This window comes from Hyperolius riggenbachi, chromosome 1 (genome assembly GCF_040937935.1).
Source record: "Hyperolius riggenbachi isolate aHypRig1 chromosome 1, aHypRig1.pri, whole genome shotgun sequence".
NCBI classification, from domain to species: Eukaryota; Metazoa; Chordata; class Amphibia; order Anura; family Hyperoliidae; genus Hyperolius; species Hyperolius riggenbachi.
This window is the reverse complement of record NC_090646.1, coordinates 474,081,243-474,106,468: the sequence shown is the minus strand read 5'-3', so window position 1 is coordinate 474,106,468 and position 25,226 is coordinate 474,081,243. Positions and strand designations below refer to the sequence as shown.

At 45.1% G+C, this 25,226-nt stretch overlaps 1 protein-coding gene across 1 annotated transcript; it reads left to right on the top strand.

The window, feature by feature from the left end:
- Positions 1-13,316: 13,316 nt before the first annotated feature.
- On the top strand, positions 13,317-20,920 carry LOC137526806 (olfactory receptor 6F1-like). Its single transcript, XM_068247498.1, has 2 exons — positions 13,317-13,326; positions 19,977-20,920. The coding sequence occupies exons 1-2, from the start codon at positions 13,317-13,319 to the stop codon at positions 20,918-20,920; spliced, it is 954 nt and encodes a 317-aa protein (XP_068103599.1).
- Positions 20,921-25,226: the final 4,306 nt, after the last annotated feature.

Genomic DNA, 25,226 nt, shown 5'->3' with positions numbered 1-25,226 from the left:
CCCCCCAGGATAAGTGTGGCCAGTGGGTTCCCCCCCCCCCCCGGATAAGTGTGGCCAGTGGGTCCCCCCCAGGATAAATGTGGCCAGTGGGTCCCCCCCAGGATAAGTGTGGCCAGTGGGCCCCCCCCAGGATAAGTGTAGCCAGTGGGCCCCTCCAGGATAAGTGTAGCCAGTGGGCTCCCCCCAGGATAAGTGTAGCCAGTGGGCTCCCCCCAGGATAAGTGTAGCCAGTGGTTCCCCGCCCCCCCCCAGGATAAGCATAGCCAGTGGGTGAGGGTAGCCAGTGGCAGTGTAGGCAGGGGGACATTGGGGGGCTCCGCAAGATGCCCATTAGGCGGCAAGTTTAGTTACCTGTCCTGATGGGAGAAACTGTCTCCTGAGGTGGCGGTCCTCTTCTCGCGGCGATATGGCGGGCGGCAGCGGCACGGGTGTCCTCCTTGATGGATGTCCTCCTCGGTGGGTTCCCTCAGCGTGGCAGCGGCGGTGATGTGGGCGGCACGGTGTCTCCTCGGCGGGTTCCCTCTGGGCAGCGGCGGTGATGTGAGGCTCCGGCGGCAGGGGTCTCCTCCAGGCAGCTTCCTCCTCGCGGCGGCTTCCTCCCCCAGGCAGCGGCGGCGGTGTCTCCTCCTGTGTTCCCTCTGGGCAGCGGCGGTGATGTGAGGCTCCGGCGGCAGGGATCTCCTCCAGGCAGCTTCCTCCTCACGGCAGCGGTTACTGACCCTTCCTCCGGTGACAGCAGCTTCTGTACGTTCCTCTTCCCACGGTGGCGTCTAGTTTAGACGTCACATGCGGTGTCAGCCAACCAGGAAAGAGGAGCGATGTGGGTGGGGAAGCAGGGGAGGGGTGGGTGGGTTAGAAGGAGGGGAAGTATTGAATATATTATAGGTAGGAGCGCCCACAGCGTGCTAGGCGCCGGCGATGGCGAAATAAAGGTCCAGTGCAGCATTATGCTGCAATATCAAAAATAATAACTGCAGACATCTTTTTTAAAATTTTGAACACAGTATAAGAATCGCCATTTAACTAAACACTCAGACCAGTTGCTGTTGAAATTTGATTTTTGTGGTGACAATACCGCTTTAAACAGAGATTTGGGTATGATCTCCATTAGACCATAATAAGTTACATTGGAAAAGTCTAACAGAGGGTGTATAGACCCACTGGATACGTTAGGAAACTTCTCTATAGGACAGCTCCTTTTCTGGTTACCTATAAGGTTATGTAAACACTAGCTGAAGACCTGTTACAAGTTAGCATTAGGAAATGGTGTTGTACCTGTTTATTGTATACATAATTTACTTGCAGCTTGATATAATGCATAGTTTGTGTAACAGCTCCATGTATGTGTTGTATGACAGCTATATATTCAACAAAACCGTTACTGTTTGATTTCTTTGCTTAAAATCAATAAAAATTTTATGATGATAAAAATTTGCAGCTGTCGCACACACACGTACTGTGAACAGGTGCAGTGACTGGTATATAATACTGCTTGCAGTCACATAGTTAGATAGGTGCACTGAACAGGTGGCTATGCAGTGATTGGTATTACAAATGTGCAGCTGTCACACACACAGGTACCGTCAACAGGTGCAGTGACTGGTATATAGCACTGCTTGCGGTCACGTAGGTAGGTAGGTGCACTGAACAGGTGAGTATGCAGTGATTGGTATTACAAATGTGCAGCTGTCTGTCGCACAAACAGGTACCATGAACAGGTGCAGTGACACTTCTTGCGCTCACGTAGGTAGGTAGGTGCACTGAACAGGTGGGTATGCAGTGATTGGTATTACAAATGTGCAGCTGTCACACACACAGGTACCGTGAACAGGTGCAGTGACACTGCGTGCGCTCACGTAGGTAGGCAGGTGCACTGAACAGGTGGGTATGCAGTGATTGGTATTACAAATGTGCAGCTGTCACACACACAGGTACCGTCAACAGGTGCAGTGACTGGTATATAGCACTGCTTGCAGTCACGTAGGTAGGTAGGTGCACTGAACAGGTGAGTATGCAGTGATTGGTATTACAAATGTGCAGCTGTCACACACACAGGTACCGTGAACAGGTGCAGTGACACTGCGTGCGCTCACGTAGGTAGGCAGGTGCACTGAACAGGTGGGTATGCAGTGATTGGTATTACAAATGTGCAGCTGTCACACACACAGGTACCGTCAACAGGTGCAGTGACTGGTATATAGCACTGCTTGCAGTCACGTAGGTAGGTAGGTGCACTGAACAGGTGAGTATGCAGTGATTGGTATTACAAATGTGCAGCTGTCACACACACAGGTAGTCACTGAATGTGCTGGGCCTAGCAGTGACACAATAGGAATTACCAAGGGGCCAAGTTATCATGCAAACCGGTTGGGCTATCTCTAGTAAGAATGCACCCAGCACCATATAGCATTAACTTTTTGAACCACAAGTGGGAAGGTAGTTAGTTTAGTTTTTTTATGCTGAAAATTCACCAGAATGTATTTCCCCTTCTCTCCTCTTCCTTTTTATTTTTTCTCATAGGTGCTGAGAGCTATACCAATTATCCGCAAAAATACCGCTACAATGGTGTTTGCTGTATCCAATACACTTAATTACTACAGAAGTTGAACTTCACAACTTGCAAGGAAGACTTCAAAATAAATTGAACTTGCCTTTCACCCGAACTTGGCAACCCTGGCTTTCAGCCTCAACCTCTCTGGGACTGCGGTCCTGCGCTCTCTCCTTCTAGGGGCTATGCCCGCCCATATGGTTGTCCCCATTTATGAATAATGAAACAACCTGCATGTTTGGTTTTTGTTTACCCATGTTTTTTATATGTTATGTTGACTGAATGCAAAATGCCCTTTGATAAGGGAATATTTAAAAGCTGTAAGTGTTATTGGAATTTTCAATAAAATATTTTGAAACTAAAATAAATTGAACTTGATGCATTAACAGTATGCCCAGCGCCTAAACAAGATTGACTGTTGGATTTGTTCAAACAGCCCTTTAACCTTGAAGATGATGCTCAACCTAGTCATTCCAGTACTATTAGAAGAGTTGGAAACCAGAGTGTCTGGAGGAAACCCACATAGACACAGGGAGCATAGCCATAGCTGGGATTCGAACCAGGGAACCAGCGCTGCAAGGCAAGAGCGCTAACCCCTACGCCACTGTGCTGCTCACTTGAAGTTGAGGAAAATATTCTTCAAAAATGTTCAACTATGCAATACACTAAAAAGAGAAAACCAAATACTCCAGAATAAAGGACCGTCTAACACTTGTTGAATTCCAAGAGAGATGAAAATAACCTAAATGATGTAAAGATATGTTCAGCAATCCTTCGTAAATCTGCTCATAGCTCTGAATTGTGAATAGGAAACTGTACTAAATTGCAAACCGACTGATAAGGAGAAAAATACAAAGAACTCTTTGAAAATACAACTTGGAGATAGCTGTCGTTACACATCCTTTTGAAGTTTCAGTCTTTAAGTAAATAAGGTAAGCATCTTTGTATAAATCTATTCAGGGAATCCTATGTAATAAATCCCTAACTGTCCCTGCGTCATCCTCCAGTCCCTGTGTCCGTGTGTTTTGGCTACTGCGCATGTGTAGCTGTTGGGACAGGAGGATGGGGCCAGTGGGTGCTGGCGGGAACGCACGTGTGTGCACGGCGGTACGGGTGCGTGCGCAACGGTCGGGTGTACGTGTGCGCACGTGGCGGGTGTGCGCGCTGACATGTTGCGGTGAGAGAGACCTAGAGCCCTTTTTTAACCTCCTTGCCGGTCTAATTCTCCCCGGCAAGGAAGCAGCGCAGCACTTTTTTTAAAAAAAAATTCTTTTCAAATCATGTAGTTCAGAACGGGATTTCCTGCAGGGCTTCCCCGGTCGCCATGGCGACGGGGCGGGATGACGTCACCGACGTCATGGAGGTCGGGACGTCACAGGGAATCCCGATCCGCCCCTCAGCGCTGCCTGGCACTGATTGGCCAGGCTGTGCAGGGGTCTGGGGCGGGGGGGGGGCGGCTCGGCGCGGCGGGTAGCGGCACTTTTTACAAAAAAAAATTCTTTTCAAATCATGTAGTTCAGAACGGGATTTCCTGCAGGGCTTCCCCGGTCGCCATGGCGACAGGGCAGGATGACGTCACCGACGTCATGGAGGTCGGGACGTCACAGGGAATCCCGATCCGCCCCTCAGCGCTGCCTGGCACTGATTGGCCAGGCTGTGCAGGGGTCTGGGGCGGGGGGGGGGGGGCGGCTCGGCGCGGCGGGTAGGCGACGAGCAGCGGATCGAATGTTACAAGCAGCTAGCAAAGTGCTGGCTGCTTGTAACAAAAAAAATTATGCAAATCGGCCCAGCGGGGCCTGAGAAATCCTCCTGTGCAGGTTACCCCGAGCTGAGCTCGGGATAACCGGCAAGGAGGTTAAACAGGCTTAAGTCTACTAGTGTCTTTATAAAGAATAAAGACCTTGCTGAGAATCCCCCATAAGGTGATGGACTAGCCCAAAACCTGTCGCTTCTGTCAGATTTCTGCTACCTACTGTAAGTGACAGCAACATAGGAGAAAAGTAATTTATGGCTCATTTTACTCTGGTGGACTTCAGGTCAGAGGATGTGCTGGGCATGATGCAATGAAGGTTTGTTGCTGGCAAACCCATGCCCTGGTTATTCCATCCCTCCTCATCAGTCAGGGCCGGATTTACCAATAGGCATTGTAGGCATGAGCCTACAGGCGCCATGTGCGCAGGGGCGGGTAGCAATATGCATAGTTACATCTCCTTCCGAGTCCTGCCGGCTCCGCCTCCGCACTTATGGTTACAACACTGCCGCTAATGTCATTGCCTGCTCCCTGCTGCCTACAGCCAGAGGCTATCTGCTCTGCATTATCGCATGTGTCCCCAGCGCCTCATTCAAACAGCTATGTGGGGCGCTGCACCCTTCTGCTACTGCTTCTGCAGCCGCTGCAGTGCAGAGCGGGAGTCTCTGACGATATCTCTTCCTGGCTCCTCCTATCATCACCACAGAGAACACGGGAACGGGAAGTGGCTGGGAGACGAAGCACAGGAGAGGGAGACTTGAACTTCCACTGCATCTGAAATCTTCCCTCCGGTGTGAGAATGGCATCAGAGAGCGGAGTGAGTATCTCGCTCCTGAAAAGTGTATATGGGGGAGTAGTCTTTCTCCTCCGCAGATCTCTTTAGTTTAGCTCTGTCCGATGGTATTTGACACTCGTGAGTATTGCGGGTCAAGGATGATGTTTCCCGTTGTCTGCCAGTGACAGGCTGTGAAATGGAGAATCTGTGCTGACGCCCCTGTCCTCACTCTTCATGTATCTGTATAGTGGTGTCCTCTGATCTCTGCCATGTGTGATTTATTATGGCAGCAAAACACCTCAAAATGGGCTTTTCATGAACGTTAAAGAATTCTGACACAATAAATGCTAATATTTACATACAGGATGTTTTACTTTGCTGGCCATACATATCCACTGCCAAATGCTATATCTGCCCAAATAACTACATCCGAGGAGCAGCACATTGTGTAATACCAGCTCTTATGGTATAGTAATTCTTAGGCAAGCCTATGTTTTGCAGAGCCAACCATATCTAGGACTATGAGAGGAAAAGGCAAGTTTGCTCTTTAATTATTTTCACAAATATCACCTCCTTGTAAATGCAGGAGGAAAGCTTACATTGGATCAACAGTGAGTGTTTCAGCGTGTGTGCGTCTGCATGTGTCAGTGTGTGTGTGTATGTGTCTGTTAGCGCGTGTGTGCATCAGCATGTGTGCGTATGTGTGTGTCATTGTGTGTGTGTGTGTGTCAGTGTGTGTGTGTGTGTCAGTGTGTTTGTTTCTGCATATGTGTATGTCAGTGTGTGTGCGTGTGTGTGTCAGTGTGTGTGTGTGCGTATGTGTGTATGTGTCTGTCAGCATGTGTGCATCTGTGTGTGTGTTAGCGTGTGTGCGTCAACGTGTGTGCGTATGTGTGTGTCAGTATGCGTGTGTGTCTGCGTATGCGTGTGTCAGTGTGTGTTTCAGCGTGTGTCGGTCTGTGTATGTGTGTGTGCGTCAGCATGTGTGTGTTTGTATTCAAAAGGCTAAAGAGCGTACATAAGAGTATGTGTAAGTTGCAATGCCATTGCAACTGATTGATTGGGTTAGTTACTTAATTCAAATCACCTCACTAATCATCCATATTGCCTACCACCCCCTTCCTATCACTAGAATCTACCAATCGCTATATTCTACTTATTATTACCTTCCTGTGAGTAAAACCTATCACAATTTTTTGGTAATATCTCCATCACCTTGTGTGTTTTTTTTTTCCTTAAAGGGAATGTCCAAGCAAAATAAAAAAATGAGTTTCACTTACCTGGGGCTTGTACCAGCCCCATGCAGCCATCCTGTGCCCTCGTAGTCACTCACTGCTGCTCCAGTCCCCTGTTGGCAGTTTGCCGACCTCGGAGGTCGGCGGGACGCATTGCGTACATTTTTACGCATTCCCGCTAGTGCAGGAATATTAACACATACATTTTTACGCTTTACTGGTTCAATGCGTAAAAATGTACACATTGAACCAGTAACGCGTAAAAATGTATGTGTTAATGTTCCTGCACTAGCGGGAATGCGTAAAAATGTACGCAATGCAGCCCACCGACCTCCGAGGTCGGCAAGCTGCCAGCGGGGGACTGGAGCAGCAGTGAGTGACTACAAGGGCACAGGATGGCACCCCCCCCCCAAACCCCCTCTATTCTTAAAGGGAAGGTTCAAGCAAAATAAAAAAAATGAGTTCACTTACCTGGGCCTTCTACCAGCCCCATGCTGGTAGAAGGCCCAGGTAAGTGAACTCATTTTTTTTATTTTGCTTGAACCTTCCCTTTAAGAATAGAGGGGGTTTGGGGGGGGGGGTGCCCTGTGCTGAGGGGCGGAGCTTAGGGCACCAGAACTTCTGTGCCTATAGGCTCCGGTGCTGTAAATCCGGCCCTGATCAGTAATAAACCTGGACATCTGACTCAAGACAGGTCATTTCAGTGCACGCTCACAGATGTGTAGTGCCTGACCAGGGCGCCGCCAAAGACGTAAGGTTATTACTGCTATAGCAGCACAATGGGCTTTTTAAATATCATTTGGATGCGGATGATGGCCAGACCCCAAATTAATTCTCCTTCGAGTTGATAAAACATAGAGGTAAAATACTATTTAATGGCACCCGGAATTTAAGCCTGCAGCAGGGTAAGCTGTCATTCGGCTCACCCTGCGCCCAACTGACCGGATGACTATTTCATACGTACGATTTTACACTCGTACTTTATTAATGACATTGCATCATTCTAACATATTTGCAGTTTAGAATCCACACTCTGTATTTTAAGCTGTAAAACAGAACAAAGCTAGCGATCTTTTGAACTTCCCTGCAGTAAAACCTTACCAAGCTGTCTCTCGCTCTTCCTTGGCTGTTTAAAGAAAACCTGAACTGAAAATTAAAAGTCAAAATAAGCATACACAAGTCATACTTACCTTCCGTGTAGTCTACTCCTCAGTGTCTTTCTCCTGTCCCGCATCCTGTTTGTTCACTGTGATCAAGGGAATTTTCCGTCTTCCATTTTGAAAATGGCCATTACCCATAACAGCTTTCTGGTCAGCACACAGTTAAACTGTAACATCGCTCACATGAGCCATAGGGAAACATGGACATTACCTGCTACCTGAGTTTTCCTCTCAGCTATAACTGACAGCAACTGATATTTTACTAACAGCAACTGATATATTTCAGATCTGACGAAATGTTGTCAGAACTGGAAGGGATCATTGTCAGAAGAAAACGGTGAGCTTCTGAGAGGAACTGATGGCAAGGTAACTATGCAATGTTCATTTGAAGTTACTTCATGTGTTTATTTTAAATATTTTTACTCAGTACAGGTTCTCTTTAAGCAATTCAGAAAACAGAACTGAATTTAACCAACAACCAAGTTGGTCAAATAGCTCAGGGATGCTTTTTTTGCATAGATAACAACTTAAAAGACACATCCGAGCAATTTAAAAATAAAAAAATCCACTTACCTGGAGCTTCCTCCAGCCCCTGCCAGCAGTTCTATCCCCATGCCGCAGCTCCGCTCACCACTGGTGGTCCTGGGTCCTCTTCGGCACAGGATTCCTACTGCGCCTGCATGAGTTTCTCTGAGTTGCAGTTTACAGCATCTGGACTGTACAGCGCAGGCGCAGAACTATGGTGCCTCTGCTGTACAGTCCAGATGACGTCAGTGCGACCAGGCTGGAGCACAGAGGAAGCTGACATGGAAGCCGACCTGGCGAGGTCAGCTTCTGCACCAGAGGGAATCGGGAGCCACCGGAGCTGCGGCGAGGGCACAAGACGGATGCCATGGGCTGGAGGAAGCCCCAGGTAAGTAAATTTTTTTTATTTTTAAATTCCTCTGCCCTTCCCTTTAAGTGTTCTAACTCTTTCTGTACAGGAAAAACATGAGACTTTTTATTGGCTACTGATGTTCTAACCTTCGTCTCCTCTTTAGCGTGGCCTGACAAGTCAACAACCATACTTTTATTTAGTGAGTCAAACCTAAATTTCTTGACTTGTAGCCAAAAGATTTAGGGGCATATAAAAACATTGTTCTTTTATTCACAGGATTTATTTTTGTACCTTAGTGAGGAAAGAAATCCTCGATTACCAGCATAGCCTAGTTAGTGTATTTCCCTGTTGATTTACTGCAAGAATTTAGGAATTAGGATTAATCCCTGAGCACAGCCTTTTAATACTAATTGGCCCTTAAAGGTTTTGTTACATTTTTAATGTGCAATTAAAATACGTCAGTCACATTATTCACCTGGGACTTACGACTTTTTAAACTTACTCTTCCAAGTTGATATTGTTGAGAAACTGAAGAGGCAGCATAAATGCTGTGTAAGGGTCTATTTGTGCAGTACAGTGTATTAGTCACTGACATACTGGCAGATGACCACAGAGCAATTCAATATACAGCTGAACTAACAAGGTACTGTAGTGGCACATTATATATTTATACAATAAAGTTTCAGTTATCCAGAACTCAACTCACCAGTAGTCTCAACCAACCAGCACAAATTGCCAGCTGTACTCACAGTGGTGGATGCCAACGTTTTAGGCTGTTTGTGGGAACAGCTGCCAGATTACGTGTATTTTTGGGGAACCGCTGCCAGATCGTGTATGTTGGGGAAACTGCGGCTTCCAGATTATGTGTATTTTGGGGAACCACTGCTGCCAGATTACATGTATTTTGGGTGATCCGCTGCCAGATTATGCATATTTTTGGGAACCGCTGCCAAATTATGTGTATTTGGGGGAACCGCTGCTGCCAGATTACGTCTACTTTGGGGGAACTACTGCCATATTATCTGTATTTTGGAGGAACCTCTGCCAAATTGCATGGATTTTTGGTTAATTGCTGTCAGATTATATGTATTTTGGGGGGAAACACTATGGCAGAGCTCAAGCTTCCCCAGCAGACCTTTTACACCACTGCTAAGTTCATGTATATTTTGCCCCACCCATGACCACGCCCACATTATGTTGCGTGACTGCACCACACCCATTTTTCCGGCGCGGCAAAGGGGTTTTTATCAGTATAAAATATTTGTTGTCCGTAAATTATTACCGTATTTTTCGGACTATAAGACGCACCGGACTATAAGACGCACCTAGGTTTGGAGGGCAAAATCCAGGAAAAAAAAATATGCTAAACCTGGTGCATCTACAGAGCAGGGGTGTCTTGTAGACCCTTTCCCCCCAATTATTATGTCCACCTGTGTCCTCTGTCCATAGCCCCTGTGACCTCTGCTCTTACCATGTCCTCTGTCCCCCTACGCCACCTGCGTTTGCTGACCATACCCCCTATGACATTTGTTCATACTGTGTCCTCTATCTGTCCCCCTGTGTCACCTGTCCATCCCCTTGTGTCACCTGTCTACGCCCCTTGTGTCTGCTGTCCATACCCCTGTCCTCTGTCCATCCTGTGTCCTCTGTTCCCTGACAATGTGCATCCATGTGTCCCCCCAGAAGGAAGTGCAGGGGCAGACTAGAATGTACTCACTTACTCAATCCCGGCTCTGAGTGCTGCATCTGCCTATTTCACCTTTTCTGCAGGCAAGTGATGATCACAGGCTTTGTCCCCGCTGATGGTATCAGCCGACATGCGGCATAGGTGGCTCTGGCACGAGCCTGGTCATCCATATGATCTTCACTGCTGGTGGCTGACATCGGAGCGGTGCATCTGTGCACCGGCTCTCTAGTGGTTTCATCCCGATGTATGTCCGCATATCATCCGCGGGCCCCCCTCGCCGCAGATCCACGAACGGGAACATGGCGTCCACCCTTTTCTATTTCCTAGACCATTATCCAATCAGGCGGGGGGGGCGCTGTCCCTGACCGCCAATCACAGCCATCCTCCGCCTCCTCTCCTCTCCTGATTGGCCGCGATGGTCCCGCCGGCGGGACCATCGCGGCCAATCAGGAGAGGAGAGGAGGCAGAGGATGGCTGTGATTGGCGGTCAGGGACAGCGCCCCCCGCCTGATTGGATAATAGTCTAGGAAATAGAAAAGGGTGGACGCCATGTTCCCGTTCGTGGATCTGCGGCGAGGGGGGCCCGCGGATGATATGCGGACATACATCGGGATGAAACCACTAGAGAGCCGGTGCACAGATGCACCGCTCCGATGTCAGCCACCAGCAGTGAAGATCATATGGATGACCAGGCTCGTGCCAGAGCCACCTATGCAGCATGTCGGCTGATACCATCAGCGGGGACAAAGCCTGTGATTATCACTTGCCTGCAGGGAAGGTTATATAGGCAGATGCAGCACTCAGAGCCGGGATTGAGTAGGTGAGTGCACTCTAGTCTGCCCCTGCACTTCCTTCTGGGGGGACACATGGATGCACATTCGGACTATAAGACGCACCCACTTTTTCCCCCCACTTTTGGGGAAGAAAAAGTGCGTCTTATAGTCCGAAAAATACGGTATATCTTAGTCTGTAAAAAAATAACATGAAAAGTGAGCAACACAGGGCCCCATAATCTCCTATTGCCCGGGGGCCCCATGAGTTGTCAGTCCACCCCTGGTTTACTGGTATGTATGTATGTATATTGCAGAGGGTTTTATCAGTATAAAATATCTGTTGTCAGTAAATTATTTTATCTTAGTCTGTAAAAAAAATAATGTGAAAGGTGGGCAACACTGGTACAGGGGCCCATAATCTCCTTTTGCCCGGGGGCCCCATGAGTTTTCAGTCCGCCCCTATATAGCATTGTATTAGCTAAGCCTATTTTTGTCTGTCTAGATATGTATTTACTAAGTTTTGATTAACATTCAGCAAGCATAAATAACATAGCAGAAGCCTTTTGAAAAGGTAAGCCACTGCAGCAGGTGAATCCCACGGTAAGATTGTAAGCTTTTCTATGGTGTGTGAAAGAGTATCTCTAATCATAGGAACAGACAACTAGAGAAAAGTAGATCCTGTAAGAACCGAACCACTCATGCTAGATATACAAAACCTCCCCTGTATACATCAAAATATATCCTGAATAGCTCTCCATACATATGCCTGGGTAAGTATAGTTTTAAGGAAGGAAGGGTTGTTTGACCTCTGTTCTAAACAGAGAGAGTGATCTTGGCAATACCGATGTAAAGTATAGGCAAAGTATGTTAGTTGGTGCTGCTCCTTTAAAAGCCACTCTGCATGGTGAAGATATCTGTAAAGGACAAGGGCGAAAAAGGAAAGGGGAGGGGGAGAGCGCACTCAATAGACAATTTGAGAAAACTGGTTAGCCAATCGTGGAATAATCTCACCTGAGATTCTTGCCGATTTGCCCATATGGGTTGGTCGGCTGAAGATTTTTAGCCTGATGAAAGAGACTTCAGCTCTCGGAAATGCGTGGCTGTTTATTAAAATAAATACTTTTAATTACACCACACGGCAGCCACCATTTATTTTTTCTACCATGCACCTGCTTGTCAGTTCACAAACCTCTCTCTAGCTGCCTGCTGCTTACTTGTGCGAGACACGCAGAGCAGAGTGGAGTTTCTCCCAGCCATTACCCCTCACACAAACTGAGCCAGCTTCCTCAAATTGTCTATTGAGTGCGCTCTCCCCCTCCCCTTCCTTTTCCCCCTTGTCCTTTATGGGTAAGTATAGAACCAAGTGTGAACCAAGCCTTGTATAAAAAGGGTAAGGACCCCAAAAAGGTCAGAGTGTGCACAAGGTATAGTGATACAATGATCAGCCCTTAATCCAAAAGATACCCTACAGTGCAGTGGAATAGAAGGAAACCTAGTTGCAGAAAAAAGTGCAATAGAAAGAGTAAAAGAGCGGCAGGTCCGCCACAAGTGACAGTGATGTGGGTGCAATACAGCCGCAGGCATTAAACTAGTGTGGAAAGAGTGGGTGAACTTACCAAGGCAGAGGAGATGGGGAAAGCGTGTGTGACCTGCAAGCACACGCTTTACCTGTCTCCTCTGCCTTGGTAAGTTCACTGTCACTAGTGGCAGACCTGCTGGGCCCAACCATTTCCTTTTTTTTACCTATTTTTACTGAAGTCAGAGTTTGCCTAAACTTTTTTCCTCCTCCACATCCTTTCTTTCAAATGTTATTACTTGGTAAATGTAGTTCTAAGAGATGGCCCGATGACCAGTTAGCCAGCAAGCAGTATTCTGCGAACAAAGGCCTGTTTGCCGTTTGCGTAGAATCCAATTTTTTTTTTCTTAATTGGCGGTCGCCTTTTTCCCATGGACTGCCACCGATTTTAACGGTTAAAAGAAAAGCCCCCTTACATGCTAGAAACAAAGCATTTGGGATGTGGACAGGGACAGTGGGTAAAAAAGGAAAAAAAATGCAAAAAGCCCTTCTAGTTTTTGAGAAAATCGATTTTAAAGTTTCAGTGAAAAATAAGTATATATTTAAATGTGGTAAATGACAGATAATGTAGCAAACATTACGGTAGTGTACATTTACATATATCAAAAGAAAGAGCAATTAATTTCCTGACTGGGTTTCCAGGGGGTCCGTACGCCGTGCTTACGGACCCCCTGGAAACCCCTCCAACGCTTTGGCCAGGGATCGCTATACAGCCGCAATATGGCTGTATAAAGATCCTTGGCATATTTTCCTATTTTGTAAAACTTTTTTTATGTTCAGTGAGTGGGAAATTTATTAAAAAATGATGTGGGGTCCCCCCTCCCGAGCATCTTTAACCCCTTGTCTCCCATGCAGGCTGGGTTAGCCACAATGCGGTGCCCTGGCCAAGTGCGGCTTCTCACCCTGAGCTATAGCAGCCCCCCATGGTCCATGATATGAGGGGGCGCCGGGAGAGAGGGCCAGACAAGCCTTCTCCTCCCCCCCCCAGAGCTCTTGTCCAATCCATGGACAAGGGGCTCTTCCCCACCACTGGTGCCCCAGGAGGAGGTGGGGGCGACGACTCCCTGGGGGGTTCATGGTGGCATTTGGGAGTCCCCTTTAAATTTACCTCCAAGGCTCCCCATTGGTCTGTTAAGGAACCAATGGAGAGCTTTGGAGGAAAATTTAAAGATGCTTTTACTCTCAGCTATACTATAGCTGAGAGCAGTGTACAGGGGAGTGGCGTGTGTGGCGGCAGCACGGAGATCTTCAATCAACGTAATGAAGATCGCAAGTTTAGAGGATATTGGCGTGGGACATTTCCCAGGATATGGCGTGGAAACATTTTTTTAAAGGTACAGGTAAGTATTTCTGGTTAATTAAGATTAATAAGGACTTATTCGTTGTTGTGTTTTTATTTATTTTATTTAACCCTTTGTGGAAATGGGTAAGGAAGCAGTAAAAAAGGGCTCATATGGCTAATGGACAAAAGGGGTGCCGCCATAGACTGCAATGCAAAATATCAGCTATTGGGCGCCCGACAGGAAATTTGGGCGCCCGAGATATAGCTGTTGCAGGGATCGGGTTAACAAAAGTTTCCGTTTACAGAATAAGGTTTATTACAAATATCGTTTACAAATTTGTTTTGACTTTGTGTTTTACTTATTTTTTCGTTTTTAAATTTCGCTTTTAGGACTGTAACAAGTACATTTTCATTCACACTTATTTTATCATTTTAAAATTCGTTTTCATATGTATAATGCTTAAATATTGTTTTCAACCTTATTCTATTAGAAATACATCACTTTTGGTATTAACTTTGTTTTTTAGACCTATAATGCATCGATTATAGTTTTAAGATTTATTATCTAACTAATATATCGCTTTTAATATTACCGTTATTTTAAGATTTTTAGTGTGTACGTGATTTTAAGGCTATTTATTCTATTACAAATATATAAATTATTCTATTCATGTTATTTATAGTGAAGTATTTTAAGGATTAAATATATTATTATTGTTTATATGTGTGTAATGGTGTTTGTGCAGTGGGTATGGTTAGGGTTAGGCACCACCAGAGGGATGGTTAGGTTTAAGCACCACCTGGTGGACGGTTAGGTTTAGGCACCACCTGGTGGGTGGTTAGGGTTAGGCACCACCTAGTGGGTGGTTAGGGTTAGGCACCACCAGAGGGGTGGTTAGGATTTGGCACCACCAAAGGGATGGTTAGGATTTGGCACCACCAGGGAGGTGGTTAGGGTTAGGCACCTCCAGGGAGGGTTTAGGGTTAGGCACCTCCAGGGGGGGGTTTAGGGTTAGGAACCACCAGGGGGGTGGTTAGGGTTAGGCACCACCAGGGAAGTTTTAGGGTTAGGCACCACCAGGGGTGTCTTAGGGTTAAGCACCACCAGGGGGGTGGTTAGGGTTAGGCACCACCAGGGGACCATACCATGGACCATGCGGGCTGGTATAGCTCAGGGTGCGAAGCCCCACTCGGCCAGGGCTCCACATTCTGGCTATCTCAGCCTGCATGGGAGACAAGGGGTTAAAGATGTTCGGAGGAACCGCACTTCATTTTTCTTTTTAAATTTCCACCCACTGAACATATATTAAAAGAAAAAAGGAAAGAAGGCCAGGGATCTTTATGCAGCCTTATTGCGGCTGTACAGGGATCCCTGACGAAAGCGTTGCGACTCCGGAGTGGTTTCCAGCGGGTCCGTACACACTGCGTACAGACCCCTGGAAACCCAGTCAGGAAAATCATAGCTCTTTATTTTTATATATATAAATTTACACTACCGTTAGGTTTGCTACATTATCTGTCATTTACTGCATTTAAATGTATACTTTTTTCCTTTGAAATGTTACATTCAATTTTCTCAAAAACTATAAGGTCTTTTGAAAAAAAAAATTCCTCTTGTACCCACTGTCCCTGTCCACATCCCCTCCAAATTTGGTGTTTCTAGCATGTAAGGGGGCTTTGCTATTAACCGTTAAAGCCGGCAGCCCCTCACCTGACATACAAGTCTATGGAGCTCGCTGTAAACAAGCCGGTCGCAAATGTTTTCTTAAACTTTGCAAAGCTGCTCTGAATAGAAAATCCTATGTTCACAACATCTTCTTTCTCTCAGAGCATGATCACCATATATATTGTTCTGCCCCATTTTCACCAGCTAGCAAACCATGGAGGTTGCAGGCATCTTCACTAATTAGATTTTTGTTGGTGGGATGGGGCACAGCCAAGGTCTGAGGGAAAAGGAGCTGTGGTTTGGCCATGTGTAAAGCAGCACATGAGCGTGGATCAGGAAATGTGGACCTTCCACCCAGCTGTTACACATCTCTCCCTCCCTGCAGGGGTGCAGCTAAGGTTTTTGTGGCCCCAAGCGGACTGTAGCAAGAGGCCCTATCCTGCGAAAAATGGGTGTGGTTATCCCGCATAAGTGGGCGTGGCCATGACATGTGGGTGGAGCAGGAGGGCGGATTGGGGCGGGGCTGTTTGCAGGGAAAAATGGATGTGGGGGCGATTGAGGCGCGCGTAGCGCGCCGAAAGATGGGCGTGGCCATGACATTGTATGGGCGAAGCTTAACCGTAGCACAGCAAATATAGCCAACTATGACCATTAAATAATAAATGCAGCAACAGTTACCCCAGACACCAGAAAATAAAAACGCAATTTGGGCCACATTTCAGCAGAAATCAAACGCAATTAGGGCACATTTTCAGCAGAAATCAAACGCAATTAGGGCACAGTTCAGCAGAAATCAATCGCAATTAGGGCACAGTTCAGCAGAAATCAAACGCAATTAGGGCCACATTTTCAGCAGAAATCAAACGTAATTAGGGCACAGTTCAGCAGAAATCAAACGCAATTAGGGCCACATTTTCAGCAAATATCAAACGTAATTAGGGCACAGTTCAGCAGAAATCAAACGCAATTAGGGCACAGTTCAGCAGAAATCAAACGCAATTAGGGCCACATTTTCAGCAGATATCAAACACAATTAGGGCACAGTTCAGCAGAAATCAATCGCAATTAGGGCACAGTTGAGCAGAAATCAAACGCAATTAGGGCCACATTTTCAGCAGATATCAAACGCAATTAGGGCACAGTTCAGCAGAAATCAATCGCAATTAGGGCCACATTTTCAGCAGATATCAAACGCAATTAGGGCACAGTTCAGCAGAAATCAATCGCAATTAGGGTCACATTTTCAGCAGATATCAAACGCAATTAGGGCACAGTTCAGCAGAAATCAATCGCAATTAGGGCCACATTTTCAGCAGATATCAAACGCAATTAGGGCACAGTTCAGCAGAAATCAATCGCAATTAGGGCCACATTTTCAGCAGATATCAAACGCAATTAGGGCACAGTTCAGCAGAAATCAATCGCAATTAGGGCCACATTTTCAGTAGATATCAAACGCAATTAGGGCACAGTTCAGCAGAAATCAATCGCAATTAGGGCCACATTTTCAGCAGATATCAAACGCAATTAGGGCACAGTTCAGCAGAAATCAATCGCAATTAGGGCCACATTTTCAGCAGATATCAAACGCAATTAGGGCACAGTTCAGCAGAAATCAATCGCAATTAGGGCCACATTTTCAGCAGATATCAAACGCAATTAGGGCACAGTTCAGCAGAAATCAATCGCAATTAGGGCCACATTTTCAGCAGATATCAAACGCAATTAGGGCACAGTTCAGCAGAAATCAATCGCAATTAGGGCCACATTTTCAGCAGATATCAAACGCAATTAGGGCACAGTTCAGCAGAAATCAATCGCAATTAGGGCTGCAAAATGAAAAGAATTTACTCACCTGGCAGGCTGGCACTGGCAGAAGTCTTCTCTCCCCGTCTCCTCTCCCGGCCGGCTCCACAGGCGCGCAGTTCCCACGGAGCTCCCTCCCTGGCTCCCTCCTCCAATCTCCCGCGCTGATTCATGCAGGGCTACGGGAAGATGGCCACCCGAAGCCCTGTACTGGAGACATAGTCTCCAGAGCAGGGCTTTGGCGGCGGCCATCTTCCCGTAGCCCTGCTCTGCTCTCCCAGTGCCAGCCCCGCGGGGCTGCGGGGAAAAAGTGACGTCACGCCGACGTCACGGAGCCGCCGAGGCCCCAAAGATCTTGAGGCCCCAAGCGACCGCTTGGTTCGCTTTATGCCTCGCGGCGCCCCTGCCTCCCTGCGTGCTTCCTACTGGAGTCAACGGCAGGAATCTGGCATTCACAAGCGACCTGCCTAATCTTATGGGGAGTTGCTGCCTCTGATGGTAGAACTGTCTGACTCCAAGAGGTATGTGTCAAGAAGGGAGAGGGAATGCCTGATCATTTTTGAAAAGATTGAATACCCTTAAATTGACTCTAGACTATAATGAACAAATTACTATTGTAGGGATTTGATTGTGAGGCCTGTGAGGCACAGTTAAGTGACCGGACTATATACACTGTACAGTGCTGTGAAAGATGTCTAAAAAGGTCCTGCAGGGAAGGTAGGATGCAGCCAATTATTATTTCTGCTGATTGATTCTGCGCTGCAGTCTCATCTTCTCTCATATGGAGCATGAGCCAAGCCATACAGTCATTGATGGTGTGATGATGGATACGATGGTTGCAGTATAAAAGGCACCATTAATTTCTGTGGTAGGCAATACTTTTTCAGATGCCATAGGTGGTAAATGCTCTGTTAGGCTTTCTTGATGATGGTTAACAGTATTGCTTTCCTATTTTAGGTTTTATGAAATTATGAACCCAAGGAATTTTAATGACTCGACTTCGGTCACCATAGTTCCATCTATGATTAGGGAGAGGGGCTGGAGAAGTTCTACTAAAATCTGTTTTAATCTCCATGGTCTTGAGAACATTAATTTCCAAGATGTTGCTGCTGCACCGGGAAGACCAACTACTGTTGCGTCATCTGCAAACTTTAGAACCTTTACAGATGGATCTGTGGAGATGTAGTCATTGATGTACATTGAATAAAACAGTGCACACAGCCCTGAGGAGCTCCAGTGCTAAGGGAACCTGCGGAGGCTCCCTTGGCTGAATATATAATTTAGCTTGGCACTATTATTGGCCTGAGAAAGCGGGCTTGGACCCGTGAAACGCGTTACCTGTGCTACTTATTAAATGTTTTGTTTCGACAAAGATTTTTCGTCATTGAGGTAAGCTACCTCATTTTTTTGTCGCTTTTAAACTGCTTTTAAATGCTTTTATAAACCACCAGGATGCCTCTTTTGAACCATATAGTGCATCTCACACCCCCATATGTCACCCATTTGAGGGGTGGAGACAGAACACACGTGGTTTGCACCACGGTGTACATCTGTCTCCTATCTTTTCCCAAGGAAAGCGACCGCATCCAGGTCCCCAGTGACCTCCCCGAGTGGAGTCTGGTTCATTTTCACCACCTGCTTTCTGTGGTCAATTTCCCCTCTGCAACCCACCTTTGTGAGTACATGTTTTGTTGTGACATCTTCTGGCCGGTAGGCGTGGCGTCTGATCCCCGTGCCTCCGCAACCTTCCTCCTGGCGTCTGCTCGCATGGAGTCCTGTATGCCTGTGAAAGTAAACATCTGCACTCTATCAGGGATGGATAGAAACGCACATGAGTGGACTACTAACAGCCATAAGAACTTTGTGCCTGCAGCAGCAAGCTGGTTGAGGTTTGACATTGTAGAAATATATGTCAGTAATAGGTGCATTTATGATATAGAGGCGTGCTTGAAACTGCACATGGGGCAGCGTTGAAGATTGCCACACTTTAGTCTAGTTCTGGATGTCATGTTTTGGATCAGCCTGGGCCTGAAGAAAAATTTCATGCATGTTTGGATCCCAAGTGCATAGGAAGTGCACTCCTATTTAGGGACACGTATATTGATCGGTCCGGCAGTTTATATTGGTTTTAAGGGGGTTTTATAATGTTTGTCTGGTGTCTTTTTTGCAACAAGAATTTCTCTAATAAATAGTAATTAATTTCAGCTCAGTGCTCCCTTGCAATTGTGTTTTTGTTTAAACCACCTTTGTGAGTAGTTTCTTACTTTCATCATCTACCATTGTGTTTTGATGTACTGTACCATTGGGCTTCCGCTTTTGTCTCCTGTGTCGTTTCCTAGAAGGTGCCCTGACACCCACTCCCCACTGCATATGCAGATAGGTTCAAGTATAACTAGTGGGAAGAGCTTACTGTATAACAGTAATGATATACAATTGTTTTGAATGTAGAGCTGAAATCCACAAATAAAATCCTAGCATAGGTTCCTGGAGACTCCAGATGCTGCAGTATGCAGTGCAGATACATGTTAACAGCATCATCTGCAGATCAATTAGACCTGTAGGCAAATTGCAGAGTGCCCAGAAGGGGATGTCTGATAGATTTCAGATATGACATTAGCAGTTTTTCAAATATTTTCATGGCCAACGATGTAAGGGCCCCTTTCAATGAGTGTAAATTAACAGTACTGAAAGCAATGTAATTTGTCTAAAATTATTTTTATGTTTTCACAGTGCTATTTTTTGTTTGAGTAAATATGACAGTGTGAGATACAAATAATAACTTTTCTTCCCATTGTCCCTTACATCTGTAGATGGGTTCCCTTCCGAAGACCCACTATCAAGGAAATAAAACAGAAGTTTCCATCTTTATTTTGCTTGGCTTTCCAGGCAGTGCTGAAATACAGCTGGTTTATTTTGCAATATTTTTGATGGTTTACATCTTGTCTGTGGTGGCTAATTTTGTCATAATCATTGTGGTTTACTTCAGTTCCCACCTTCACATCCCCATGTATTTCTTCCTCAGTAACTTTGCTGTGCTGGATATCTGGTGCTCAACTGCAGTCATACCTAAAACCCTCAGCTATTTGATCACACAAGATAAGCTCATTTCCCGTTCTGGATGTCTTGTGCAACTTTGTTTTGTTCACTCTGTAGGACCTACTGAATTTTTCTTACTCACAGTTATGGCTTATGACAGATACCTAGCCATATGTTTCCCTTTACAATATGCAACAATGATGACCAGTCAGAGCTGCCGTAACTTGGCTCTAGGCTCTTGGATGAGCGGTTTCTCTACTGGTTGGACGTTAATTATTCCAACAGCTGTGTTGAATTTTTGTGGACCAAATCTAATTGATCATTTCTTTTGTGATTATGTTCCTCTGGTTCGACTGTCTTGTTCCGATACATCCATTAGTCAGACAGTCTTCTTTTCATTGGCATGGATAATAGTGCTAAGCTCTCTTGTCTTTATAACTGTTTCTTACTCCAATATAATTAAGACTGTCCTTCAAATTTCTTCCAGCCTTGGCCGTCAGAAGGCCTTTTCAACATGTACAGCTCACTTAACTGTGGTCATTATATTCTATGGAGCTGTAATATTTATGTACGTCCGCCCAACAGTCTCCTACTTTTCAGACAAAGAGAAAGTCATATCGCTCTTTTATACTGTTTTAACTCCACTTTTGAATCCACTTATATATAGTCTTAGAAATAAGGATTTCAAAAAGGCATTTAACAGGTTATCAGAACAGATTTACAAGTTAATTTCCAATGTTTTCCAATGAGAAACATAGGTTTATATTTCTTCCTTCCCAGTTTCTTCTTCATTTGCAGATAAACAGGGATCTTAAGGGATACCCGAACTGACATGTGACATGATGAGATAGACATGGGTATGTACAGTGCCTAGCACAGAAATAACTATGCTGTCTTCCTTTTTTTTTCTTTCTCTGTCTGAAAGAGTTAAACATCAGGTATGCAAGTGGCTGACTCAGTCCTGACTCAGACAGGAAGTGACTACAGTGTGACCCTCACTGATAAGAAATTCCCCTTTTTACCTCTTTCTTGCTCTCAGAAGCCATTTTCTGCTAGGAAAATGTTTTATAGTTGGAATTTCTTATCAGTGAGGGTCACACTGTAGTCACTTCCTGTCTGAGTCAGGACTAAGTCAGCCACTTACATACCTGATAGTTAACACTTTCAGGCAAAGAAAGAAAAAAAGGAACACAGCATAGTTATTTGTGTGCTAGGCACTGTACATGCACATGTCTATCTCATCATGTCACATGTCAGTTTGGGTATCCTTTAAAGTGTAACCGAGGCGATATGTGACATGATGAGATAAACATGTGTATGTACAGTACAAAACATATTAATAACCAGGCTGTTTTACTTATTTTGCTGCCTGAAAGAGTTAATTTTTAGTAATGGAAGTCACAGCTTCTGTCTTGTCGATACCTTGTCAGGGAATAAAATGTAGTAAACATCACTGATAAGCAAATTACAGTAATAAAAGTTTTCCTGGCAGAATATATAGGTTTCATCTGTTATTTGTATTTGCTGGTGAAAATGATTGATCGCCATGGAGAAAGGAAGTAGGAGGAGCATATGGTAACAGATGCAGGGGGCTCCACTTTTCTCAAGGAGACATTAGTAATTGGGAAGTTTTTGCACCTGCCTCTGTGATCACTTCCCTCAAGAGCCATCAGCTGATACATCTTCTGCATCTGTAGGAATGACATCAAAACCCAATGTGAGTGAATAACACCAGGGTAATAAATTAAAGATTATAATTTCACATCTCAACGAAATTTAAAGCAGTATTCCAGGTGCTTTGTAAAACCTAAATGCTCCATAGTAACACAGGCTAAGAACAATATAATTAGAAATAGAAATTACGTGAACATAGAATTTTCCGTTCAAGACTTCCGCAAATGTTCGCAAACAAGCGAATCTGGCGAACCGCCATAGACCTCAATGGGCAGGTGAATTTTAAAATCTACAAAGATTCTGCCCACAAAAGTGATGAAAAAGTTGTTTCAAGGGGTCTAACACCAGGACTGTGGAGTGCCACAGGGGGATCCATGCCAAAAGTCTCACCAAAAATGATGGAGTTGATGCAAAGTCGGGTTTTAATCCCTAAAGGGCAGAAATCACATTATGCACCGCTATGGGTGTCAGTGTGCTTTGGAGTGTCTCACAGAGAAATGCAATAGTACTATTGGAATACAGTGAAATAATAATTCACTGGATTGGTTCTGCGCCTGCATCTTAATGAGGCAACAGCAGTAGTGTGCACACAGCTCTGGGTGTCAGTGGGCTGTGGAGTGTCGCACACACAAAAAAACACAGGAGACTGATGTGCTAGCCCTCCAAAAGGGCTGTTTGGGGTGCTTTCACAGCTAGTGAAGAACAAGGACACTGGCCTAGCTAATGCTTTCCCTACCTATCTGCAGCAAGTCTGACCCTGCTCTCACTAACATCAGCAGCCAGCAGAGATTTGATCCAATATGACCACCGCAACTGCTTTTTGAAAGGGGGGTTAGGAAGGGATGCTATCAGAATGGCTGCCATGTGGCTGCTGACTGTGAGGTAAGGAGTCAAAGTTTAGCTCAATGATGATGTATAGGAGGGGGGAATCGAAGATGCCAAATGTTCGCCGTGAACAGCAGATGTGCGCCGAATACTGCTCGCCGGTGAACTGTTTGGGCCATCTCTAATTAAAAAGAATATTTGAAAATTTAATTTCTTCATTGATCTGTAAAAGTGGAGACTTGATCGGAGGATCCCAATTCTCGATTTTTCATTTCCAGCATCGGAGCATGGTGTCACAAGCAAATGTAATGTCCTAGCACCTCATAGGGCATCATGGGAGGAGCCATCTCTTAGACCGATCTAAACAAGATATTAATCATGCCAAAAGAGGTGCAAGGAGAAATGGGTGCTAAATATCATAATTAGAGCACTTTTCATAAGAAAACTGTATTTTATCATAATCACTAACACCCGAAATAGCCGCTAGAACAGTATAGGTAAATTTACAGATATTCTACTCGTTTGCAGTGCTAATTATCCACTTCACCACTGAGGGGTTTTACCCCCTGAGCACCAGAGCAATTTTCACCTTTCAGCGCTCCTTCCATTCATTCGTCTATAACTTTATCATTACTTATCGCAATGAAATGAACTATATCTTGTTTTTTCCGCCACCAATTAGGCTTTCTTTAGGTGGGACATTATGCCAAGAATTATTTTTTTCTAAATGTGTTTTAATGGGAAAATAGGAAAAATGTGGGGAAAAAAAATAATTATTTTTCAGTTTTCGGCCATTATAGTTTTTAAATAATGCATGCTACTGTAATTAAAACCCATGAAATGTATTTGCCCTTTTGTCCTGGTTATAAAACCATTTAAATTATGTCCCTATCACAATGTTTGGCGCCAATATTTTATTTGGAAATAAAGGTGCATTTTTTTCATTTTTGCGTCCATCCCTAATTACAAGCCCGCAGTTTATAAAGTAACAGTGTTATACCCTCTTGACATAAATATTTAAAAAGTTCAGTCCCTAAGGTAACTATTTATGTATTTTTTTTAATTGTAAATTTTTTAATTTTTTTTTAATTACAAAAAAAAAAGAAAATGGGGAGTGTGGGAGGTAATGAGTTAATTTTATGTGTAAAAGTCATTTATTTGTATGTGAAAAATGTGTAGGGTGTAGTTTACTATTTGGCCACAAGATGGCCACAGTAACTTTTTGCTTTAATGCGACCTCCAAGCGTCCTTCCGGAAGCTTGGAGGAAGTATAAGGAGGCTGGACACGTGAGTTTTTTTCTCACAATGATCGCGCTGCCCATCGGAGAGCAGCGGATCATTGCGGGGCTTAGATCAACGAACGGGAATGGATTTTCCCGTTCATTGATCTCTGGGCGAGCGGCCGGCGGCGTGTTTACTAGCGGCGGGCGGCGTGTTTACGAGCGGGAGCGCGGACAGCGTCGGGAACGCGGAAAGTACGGATTTCTCCGTCCCTGGTTGTTAAAGGATGGAAAAAGGGGCGGAGAAATACGTACGCGCGGGGGTAAAGTGGTTAAGATAGTAAAATGTCGGTAAATGAAAAGCACATAGGACCCAGAGATCCTGAGATCTCTGTTATTGTTCATCATAAAACCCCCATATTCTATGGGGGTTATTCATTAAGCTGCGCTGCTTTAGCAGCTTAATGTGAGGAGTGCAAGCTGTGCTCACTCTATGCATGGCAGTGCAGCGTAGAGTGTGCTGGTAGCTTACTTGTGCTCCTTCCAAATAGCGGTCACTCCACTGATCCCACCCTGCAATCCTTCAGAACAAGTGACTTTATAGTATGTGATTCACGCACTTTGAATGGCACAATAGGCTGCCTGTCAAGTGAATACCAGCACACGCTATGCTACACTACCACTCATAGCGTGTGCACAACTCACGCTCCTCACATTAACCTGCCTGATTTAGCAGCGCAGCTTAATAAATCAACCCCTATATTCCTCTTTATTTATGATGTTCCCATTTTGCATAACTTTAATTTACATACCTATGACATTTACTTAGTCATGGGTCCATTGCATGGTCACTGAATTGTACCATCTCCATGTAGTATGAGGCCCAACAGACTTCAAATACTATCAACAGATTGTATAGGTGAGCTCTTATACTACATGGAAGTGGTAAAATTGGCCAGTCATATTGGCCAATCAAAATTGGATGTGTGTATGCACTCTTAAGGCTCATACACACATCAGACCATAGTCTTTGGAAAATGAAAGATCACAGACCAATTTTACCCCCTTCCATGTAGTATGAGAGCCATACCTTCACAGTCTTTTCTATGGAGCTAAACTCTCCATCAGACAGAAATCTTTTCAAGATGCTGCACACACAGATGCTGTAGACATTCAAAAGATCAGTATCTTCAAAAGATCTGTTCCTGCCAAAGATCCGTTTCTGCAAAAGGTATTCATAGTCTATGATATCTGCAGATCATCATACACACCTTGTTTAACAGACATTCATCTGCAGATCAGATCCACCAGGATGGATTTTCAGATCTGCAGATGA